The sequence below is a fragment of the Salmo salar genome, chromosome 13 (genome assembly GCF_965601325.2).
Source record: "Salmo salar chromosome 13, fSalSal1, whole genome shotgun sequence".
NCBI classification, from domain to species: Eukaryota; Metazoa; Chordata; class Actinopteri; order Salmoniformes; family Salmonidae; genus Salmo; species Salmo salar.
Window position 1 is genome coordinate 59,442,333 of NC_138303.1, and position 10,060 is coordinate 59,452,392.

Below are 10,060 nucleotides of genomic sequence, written 5' to 3' on the forward strand. Positions count from 1 at the left end.
CTAAGATAGCGAGCCATGATCCCAAGGACTTTGACTGCCTCCGAATGGAGAAAGAGAACTGCTCATTTTTAGCCAATCACAAGGCTCATTTGAATTTCCTGATGCATCAGAAAAATTCTCTGCAAGGAGAGTGATTTAAGTTAAGATCTGGCATCTGTACACTAATTATATAAGTTGTAGACCAATAGAGCAAAATGGAGAGAGCCCATCTTATCCCTACAGTAAAAAGTATAACCCTCTGCTATTAAGAAGTAAACAACAGTGAAAGAGGAAGTTGCTGTGTGAGTTCTCCCCCACCACATGATTTACAACAAAAAAAGTTTACAAAAGGCTTGTACATTGTGGTCTTGAACCAACTCGAAGTAGAACAGAGAGCTGTCATCCATTTACCATGAACAATTGAAACAGCAGACTTAATAGAATGTGTGTATAGAATACATTATTTTTTCCAAAGTGTCTACATAACCTTCAAGTTTTATGATGGGTAGAAAGGGATGGATACATGTGGACAGCTTATTGAAAAGTCACAGATCTTGTTATTGTTTCAGTTACAAAGAAGAGATAGTGGTCATGAAACTGAATGTTTGTCATAGCTTTTATTCTGGAGATAACATAACAGTAACATAGCTGCCTTTTCTGACAACCAATGACATAAGAAATTAACACTTTTCACTTTGGAAAACAGTGTAACATCAACGACGGAACATGATTTACATTATAACTTGACAACAAAAAAAACATGTATTTCACAGTTGAAAGCACTACAATACTCCACTGTATCCCAAACATAACTTGTAAATGTTTAGCTATAATACTTCAGTTCAATGTGGTAAGTAAAGAGGCACGTTATAACAGTTCCACACATTGGGATGTGACTAACTTTAAATGAAAGAATACATGTCTTTGCAGCACTGTTATTTGTAATCAAAGCATTTTGTAAAAATAGCTATAGTGATTAACTTGTTTGAAAGATCAACAGAACAAACATGTTTTAGTACAACAAAGTAAAAACAAAAGATGAGTCTTGAAAAATATAATTATAAAATTATATGTATATAAAAAGCTCCTCTAAATATCAAAGTGCTGAATAGGTCATGGAAGAGGCAATACCAAGTTCCTGACAAGGTATTCTTGGTCCTCAACAAAATAAAAACAATCCCCAACACATGCAGACAAGTTCAGTCCAACAGGATATTAGCTCACAGCAGGGTGGAGAGGTGGGCAGGGGGACACATTCTTCTGGTGGGCCTCATGGAGGATTTTAGTATCACTGTCCCCGTCGACCTCCAGAGCCAACCCCTCGTTGTATAGGCACCTAAAACCATCGTAGAACTTGTCTGTATCCCCCTCCCCCTGGCTTCCCTTTCCCCTCCTGGTCTGCCCGAGACCCGGTCTGCCCGCAGGCTCCCAGGACACCTCATTCTGAAGCTTGGTCATCTTGGTGCTGTCAAATATGTACACTGCATTGGCTGGTAGGGAGAACTCCAGGCTGGTGAGGTATTCGTCCACCATCTCCTTGCAGTGGATGAACTCCGTGCTCTGAATCTGGAGCAGAAAAACAAAACACTGAGTGATTTCCTCATACATGGCAAACGGGTTTAGTAAAAATGAAAACACCTCATGACAGTTGTCGATTGTGTGGGATCCATTGTTTTTAACTCAACAGTAATAAAAAAATAAGATTGAAATATAGAAAAATGTTATGGACAGCAATGTTTTTCTAACCAGGAACGTACAAATACAAAGACCAAATACAAAAGAAAAGTGAGAAAAAAAGTGTTATTGTGAACTGAAAGAAAGATTTATAGTATCTGTCAAAAGTTTGGACACACCTACTCATTCCAGGGTTTCTTTATTTTTACTATATTTCTACATTGTAGAATAATAGTGAAGACATCAAAACTATGAAATAACACATATAGAATCATGTGGTAACCAAAAAAAGTGTTAAACAAATGAAAATATATTTGAGATTCTTCAAAGTAACCACCGTTTGCCTTGACAGCTTTGCACACTTTTGGCATTCTCCCAACCAGCTTCATGAGGTAGTCACCTGGAATGCATTTCAATTAACAGGTGTGCTTTATTAAAAGTTAATTTGTGGAATTTCTTTCCTTAATGGATTTGAGTCAATCAGTTGTGTTGTGAAAAGATAGGGGTGGTATACAGAAGATAGCTCTATTTGGTAAAAGTCCATATTATGGCAAGAACAGCTCAAATAAGCAAAGAGAAACGACAGCTCATCATTACTTTAAGACATGAAGGTCAGTCAATACAGAACATTTCAAGAACTTTGAACGTTTCTTCAAGTGCAGTTGCAAAAACCATCAAGCGCTATGATGAAACTGGCTCTCATGAGGATTGCCACAGGAAAGAAAGACCCAGAGTTACCTCTGCTGCAGAGGATAAGTTCATTAGAGTTACCAGCCTCAGATTGCAGCCCAAATACATGCTTCACAGAGTTCAAGTAGACACATCTCAACATCAACTGTTCAGAGGAGACTCAGGCCTTCATGGTTGAATTGCTGCAAAGAAACCACCACTAAAGGACACCAATAATAAGAAGAGACTTGCTTGGGCCAAGAAACATGAGCAATGGACATTAGACCGGTGGAAATCTGTCCTTTGATCTGATGAGTCCAAATGTAATATTTTTGGTTCCAACTGCTGTGTCTTTGTGAGATGCAGAGTAGGTGAATGAATTATCTCTGCATGTGTGGCTCCCACCGTGAAGCATGGAGGTGTGATGGTGCTTTGCTGGTGACATTATCTTTGATTTATTTAGAATTCAAGGCACACTTAACCAGCATGGCTACCACAGCATTCTGCAGCGATATGCCATCCAATCTGGTTTGCGCTTAGTGGCACTATCATTTGTTTTTCAACAGGACAATGACCCAACACACCTTCAGGCTGTGTAACAGCTATTTGACCAAGGAGAGTGATGGTGCTGCATCAGATGACCTGGCCTCCACAATCACCAGACTTCAACCCAATTGAGATGGTTTGGGATGAGTTGGATCGCAGAGTGAAGGAAAAACAGCCAACAAGTCCTCAGCATATGTGGGAACTCCTTCAAGACTGTTGGAAAAGCATTCCAGGTGAAGCTGGTTGAGAGAATGCCAAGAGTGTGTACAGCTGTCAAAGGCTACTTTGAAGAATCTCACAAAATATTTTTAGATTTTTTTTAACACTTTTGGTTACTACATGATTCCATGTGTTATTTCACAGTTTTGATGTCTTCACTATTATTCTACAATGTAGAAAATATTACAATCAAAGAAAAACCCTGGGATGAGTAGGTGTGTCAACTTTTGACTTGTAATATGGTCCAACATACTTCCCTAATGTTTACTGACATGAGAACCAACTTGGTTGCAAACACAAAAGCATGACAGCAAACAGCCAAGTGTTTTTAACAGTGTGAGGGGTGGTAGCTCCAATGGGAGATGTTGCGTGTCTTACCTGTGCTTTCTTCAGCAGATCGGTGAAGACTGAGAACCAGTCTGGGGTGAGTCTCTCCAACTCCAAGGTAATGATGGCCAAGGCTAGTGTGGAGCCCTTGAACTGTGATAGCTGGTGGCAGGCCATACAGTGCTGCACCTGCCTAGTCCACAATGCCACCTGGAGGCAAGGCCTCTTCTGAGAATGAGCACCCACAGACGAAAGGTGGGGATGGCCAGAGATCAACAGGGCATGGAACTGCAATAATCACAAAATACAGAAGATGGAGACCATCATTAATACATATCCACTGTTTCATTCATTCATTCGTCACAATCATATCGATCATGGACAACTTTCCACATCTTCTCTTTAACAGCCATTCCCATAGTACATTATCTTCTTAGTAACCCCCCCATCTGCCCCCTTTCCTTGCCTGGGGTGTGATGCCCTCTTTGCTGTGTGCAGTGCTAGTCTGTCTCCCTGTTTTAAGACTGTTAGTGTAAAACCAACATGGGGGGCTACATTTGTAATGCCCAAACCTTTTTTCTTCTTCTCTTTGTCACAAAATTGTGAATGCATTTGCATGTCTCCACTCTTTAACAAATAGTCAGCCATGTTGTTTGCGCAAAGAAAAACTTTAGAATTTCAGGTTGTCGTTTAACAGATATAATGGAAATGTTGAAAGAGCTCATCTTTGAATCCACAGCTCAATCATACAACTGTGTTATGGTGGAAAGTATGTGACAATATTCCTGTAGTACCCATTGTTGTTTGAAAGACAATGGAGATATGACCACTATTTTGGTTGCTGAATGCAAAGTACATTTTCAGGGGAATGTAATTGTTGGAAAGTTTATTTGAAAAGTATTAGAGAATTTATTTTTATTTAACTAGATTTTTTTTGTATTTTTGTAATAAACCTATTGTGAGCTAGGACAATATGGAATAGTTCTTATGGATTAAACTATAATCTACACACAACTAACTGGTGAGACATTCATCGATCTCTGAAATGTTTCAATATTCAGAACAATCTTATGTTAAAATTTGAAGAAATTCTCACATTGGCTCTGGTGTGAAACAATGAAACCGCCCTAAACGTTTTACTTCACACCAATAGAATTCTGTTCAAGGATGTTGGCCAATGGCTGTGGTCTGCCATGGTAACATTGCAGAGACGTCTACTACTAGACTTGAGGATGAAATATGTCTGGTAATAGTTAGTGTTTGAGGCTTATTTGACTTCCAGTTTGTGGTGTGTAGTATAAAGTATGGATCTTTCCAAGATGTCAAACTCCAGTGTGCCATAAACAATCTATACAGCATGGCATTTTTTATGACAGTAAATATGCATACATGACAGCACGGTACTATTCCAATTAATCTAATTTTATTTAACCTTTTAACTAGGCAAGTCTAGGCAAATTGTTATTTATGTTAAGATTGTACTTGAAAGTGGGTTAGGGTTGGACAAATGCTATCTTAAAAGCCTCTCCCCTTGTTAAATAACAGTGTTCTACTTTCTGCTTTACTGCTGGAGGTAAATCAGATAAGTGCCTTGGCTTGATCTATGCTCTAAATTGCACTTAATCACTAAGTTTTAGATGACCGCTTGTCAATGGTGTCAGGTGTGGACAGAGACATATCACAGGTGGACACAAGTCAAATCAATGCACAATTTCTAGGACCAATACTCTATCGGGGAGAAGTTAACATTGGCCATCTTTGACAAGATGAAGTGTGTGTTCCCTTGTGCTTTTGTACTGTGTTTGAGCCTGTCAAAGCAGTGAGGACGTATTAACTGCTACTTACGATGTGAATGAAGTCGATTGGCGTTGCGATATACAGGTCCCAGTTCAGCTTATCTAGTATGATCCTCTCCATGCGAAGAATCTCCGCTGTTGAAAAGTTGCATCCGCTCTGCACAACAAGGCCCTTGACTGATCCAATCACCTGTTTCAACAGACATCAGCAAGGGAGCTAATAAACATATTGTATTAAACTAGCGTTGTGTTTTATTTTGATTATAAGAAAGAATAAACTTATGGTCACTATGTTCAATTATGTTTTCATAAACTTCCAAGAGATAAAAATCCCACCTCATCTTCCTCATTGATTTTTGCTGAGAGAATCAGAGAGGTGAAGGCGATACACTTCAGGTATTTGGGCGGGGCCTGAAACAGAAGACAGAAGGTGATTTAGCACCTCTATAATTTAGCAGAATGTGAGCTGTGAATTATTTTCAAGAACAGAAGATTTCCATACCTTCACTGTTGCTAGAAGTCTATTCAGAACACAGCCTCCAAGAGCAAATGTTTCTTGACAGAAGTTGAACAGTCTGCACATTTCACCCAGCCACAGGATCACATCTTGCAGTTGGAATGGGGTAATGTCAGTACCCTGTGTGCAATGGAAAGAATCAAGAGGTCAGAACTTTGCAGGGGTGTGTGGTGAATGTGTCAGACTGTGTCAAACATTAGGCTCAGTCAAGATGGTAGCCCATATACCTGAATGCAGCTGTTCTTGAAGACTGGCACTTTCCAGAGGCGATTCTCCCTGCCCAGTGCATCCTCCAATAACGCCACCAACCGTTGGTTCTCTGCAGCTCCTGGGTTCTTCATTGTGACCTTGGTGCCGGCCAGAGTTCCCCACCACCTAAGAAGGACACACCGTGTAGTGTTACAGGCCATGCCATTTACAGTGGGAGAATGAAATGGATCACATTACAGCTAAACACAACTTCATAGGTTACATTGAAAGTCAAAGTCATAGATACTTTGCAACGAAACCTTTTCTGAAATGTCCAATCAATAGCCCAAGGTTCTCCTTTCTTCTTCACAAAGGGTTAATGTAATGTCACTTTCCCCAGGCTAGAAATGTCTAATTTGGATAGTCTAATTCTAAACAACTGATTTCTGAGCAAAATGTGTCAACCAGTGGAGTAAAGTACTTAAGTAGTACTTTAAAGTATTTTTCACTTAATATGTTTTTTGAGGTATCTGTACTTCACTACATTCCTAAAGAAAACATTGTACTTTTTACTTCATACATTTTCCCTGACAACCCAAAGTACTAGTTATATATTGAATGCTTAGCAGGACAGGAAAATTGTGAAATTCACACTTATCAAGAGAACACGTGGTCATCCCAACTGCCTATGTTCTGGCAGACTCACTAAACACAAATGCATCTTTTGTAAATAATGTGAGTGTTGGAGTGTGCCCCTGGCTATCTGGAAATTTGCTTTGCTTAATATAAGGAATATGAAATTATTTAGACTTTTACTTTTGATACTTAAGTATATCTTCGCAATTAAGTATCAAAAGTAAATGTAAGTATATTTAAAACTTTTAGTTAAAATACTTTTAGACTTTTACTCAAGTAGTATTTTACTGGGTGACTTTCACTTTTACTTGACTAACTTTCTATTAAGGTACTTTTACTCAAGTATGACGATTGGGTACTTTTTCCACCACTGGTGTCAACCTAATCGGCCTGGTCGTCTCATAGACTAGACTTAACATAGACACTCATTAGTATATGTTAGGTTTGGAATGGTTACATAAAACAGAAGGTTACTTAAAGCTGGGACCCTACAAAATTAACATAGAAATGTGACTTATAGTCATTCTAGTCGAACGTAAGTCTAGGCGGTAGATCTGTTCTATGTGTACTATTTCTATGCTTCCCATTATTAAGTTTCATTTTTGCGTCTTTTACTTTCGGTGTTGTACACCAGTTTCAAACAGATGAAAATACAATGATTTTGGTTATGGATGGGTAGGTGTGTAACTCAAAGGTTGCGTATTCGAATCTTATCACGGACAACTTTAGCAACTACTTAACATGTTACGTAACCCTTCCTAACCACCTAGCTAATGTTAGCCACAACAAATTGGAATTCCTAAAATATCAAACATATTGCAAATTCTTAATATATTGTACCAATTGCAATTCGTAAAATATACGAATTGTAATTCGTGACATATAATACGAAATGGATGACGGACGGACGACATCCACAAATGAATACATACGAAACCTAACATATTCTAAATGGAGGGCAATATCTTTACATTTACTATGTTAAGTCTACCCCTGAGTCAGGTTGCAGCAATGGATTGTACATAAGCACCGAAGAGATTTTTCAACAGTGTACAAAAGCATACAGCGCTCCATTGATAGATTGACTAGGCAGGAAATCATGAAATAAGCGTTACATTCTTGTTAAGGCACGCCATTTTTGGATTTTCGTATGCTGTGTGCAACGATTTTGCACATTCATAAGTTATTCACTTTTGCTTGTGCATAAAAACAAGACATATGGGCGGGATAGTGAACAGCTGCAGCTGAAGTCAATTGCTTTTGTTTTGCATCTCAGATGCTGCCGTGATATCTTTCTACCCTTTATTTCTTCAATTAGTCTTCTTACCTTTCGAAATGCAGATATGTTCTTCGACAACAGGCGCATTTATATTCCGGTTTTAATCGTCCATGTTTACCAAAGCAAGATTATGCAATCAAACAAGATGGAATTTGTCAGTAACAATAGTACAGGATTTCCTCGCAATCTAGTTCACAACCAAATAAAAGACACATACTTAATTTCATACAGTCTTATACGGATGTATAAACACTACATAAAAATGATTAAAAAAAATAAAGACTGCACATAAGAGAGAAACAACATCTAGCCCAGCAGCGACTGTTTTGAATGCCCCTGACTCCGCCTATCTTTTCATCATGTCCGTAATAAAACATTGTGTTAGTGGGGCAAACATACGGGATCCGTTACACAAAATGGTCGAGCCTCCACCGAAAATGTCCCTACAACATGTACTATAAAATACTATTAAGTAATATTATTTGGGCTAGGCTACTTTTATCATGTGCATGAAACGAATCGTCTGATTTTGGGCATTGTGTTTCAAACAATGAAACCTTATCGGGTTGTTTTCCTTCTGCAGCACCTCTGAGCCAGAGACAAAGGAGACATAACATTATGAGGGCCCCCAGCCCCTATAACAGTGGTCGGATGTTATGGGTAGACTAAGCTTGCCGGTTGTTCTCCCTCAAGCACTAGGCCTTCTTTTCATAAATTACCACAATTCTAGATATTTTTTTAAGGAACAAGAACACAACACAAAAACAACTGTAAGCATAGATGTTGTTAGGCTACTGCATAGAGGATGGAAAGAATATGACCATCTACGGACATTACATAAATCAGTTACTACAAAACAAGTAGGCATAATACCGCTGTTGCAGAAATGCATATTTGCCATAGATAACATTTCTGGTGAAGGGTGCACTTGCGGCCTGCAATTCGGGACGTTCCTACATCTATACTTCTATTGGTAAATGTTTAAGCTAGGACAGGCGGGAGGCGAGGGCAATCCAATACATTAGGTGGCGTTAATGCACAACGTTATTGTGCATTAACGCCACCTAATGTATTGGATTGCCCTCGCCTCCCGCCTGTCCTAGCTTAAACATTTACCAACGGATACCAGCCGCCGATAAACACCACTGAAGAAGAGGCTAGTAACTAGCCGTACACCATTAGACAGTGTCCTTTGTTCCCGCCTGTCGAGCATTGTTTTCTGCAGTTCCGTAAACGACGGCAGGGGGCATGTGTTCAGCAGGCGGTAGCGAAGGACACTGTGTGCTAGCTTAGCCAGCTAGTCCGGTACACAGCAGGCGGGAGGCGGTGGCGACCCCGTGAACTAGCATGCTAGCTATAGCTTCAATGATTTTTGCAGTTCGTTCCAGTCATTGGCAGCAGAGAACTGGAAGGAAAAGCGGCCAAAGGAGGAATTGGCTTTGGGGGTGACCAGTGAGATATACCTGCTGGAGCGCGTGCTACGGGTGGGTGCTCCTATGGTGACCAGTGAGCTGAGATAAGGCGGGGCTTTACATAGTAAAGACTTGTAGATGACCTAGAGCCAGTGGGTTTGGCGACGAGTATGAAGCGATGGCCAGCTAACGAGAGCGTACAGGTCGCAGTGGTGGGTAATATATGGGGCTTTGGTTACAAAACAGATGGCACTGTGATAGACTGCATCCAATTTGTTGAGTAGAGTGTTGGAGGCTATTTTATAAATGACATCGCAGAAGTCGAGGATCGGTAGGATGGTCAGTTTTACGAGGGTATGTTTGGCAGCATGAGTGAAGGATGCTAGTTTGCGAAATAGGAATTGGATTGGAGATGCTTAATGTGAGTCTGGAAGGAGAGTTTACAGTCTAGCCAGACACCTAGTTATTTGTAGTTGTCCACATATTCTAAGTCAGAACCGTCCAGAGTAGTGATGCTGGAGGGGCGGGCAGGTGCGGGCAGCGATCGGTTGAAGAGCATGCATTTAGTTTTACTTGCATTTAAGAGCAGTTAGAGGCCACGGAAGGAGAGTTGAATAGCATTGAAGCTCGTCTGGAGGTTAGTTAACACAGTGTCCAAAGAAGGGCCAGAAGTATACAGAATGGTGTCGTCTGCGTAGAGGTGGATCAGAGAATCACCAGCAGCGAGAGCGACATCATTGAGGTTTACAGAGGAGAAAGTCGACCCAAGAATTGAACCCTGTGGGACCCCCATAGACACTGCTAGAGGTCCGGACAA

General features: G+C 40.1%; 1 protein-coding gene across 1 annotated transcript; it reads right to left on the reverse strand.

Annotated features, from left to right (window-relative positions):
- Positions 1-581: 581 nt before the first annotated feature.
- ccni2 (cyclin I family, member 2) lies at positions 582-8,168 on the reverse strand. Its single transcript, XM_014136808.3, has 7 exons — positions 7,880-8,168; positions 5,955-6,102; positions 5,713-5,847; positions 5,547-5,621; positions 5,260-5,400; positions 3,466-3,702; positions 582-1,545 (listed from the first exon to the last, which is right to left on the reverse strand). The coding sequence occupies exons 2-7, from the start codon at positions 6,066-6,068 to the stop codon at positions 1,195-1,197; spliced, it is 1,053 nt and encodes a 350-aa protein (XP_013992283.1). The 5' UTR covers positions 6,069-6,102; positions 7,880-8,168; the 3' UTR covers positions 582-1,194.
- Positions 8,169-10,060: the final 1,892 nt, after the last annotated feature.

Bases quoted from the DNA above. Each gene is read 5' to 3' on its own strand.
- ccni2 (XM_014136808.3), bottom strand. From the start codon at position 6,068: ATGAAGAACCCAGGAGCTGCAGAGAACCAACGGTTGGTGGCGTTATTG. The intron at 5,848-5,954 runs GTATATGGGCTA...CATTGCACACAG, and splicing joins TCAAGAACAGCTGCATTCAG to GGTACTGACATTACCCCATT. The intron at 5,401-5,546 runs GTGGGATTTTTA...CTGTTGAAACAG, and splicing joins AAATCAATGAGGAAGATGAG to GTGATTGGATCAGTCAAGGG.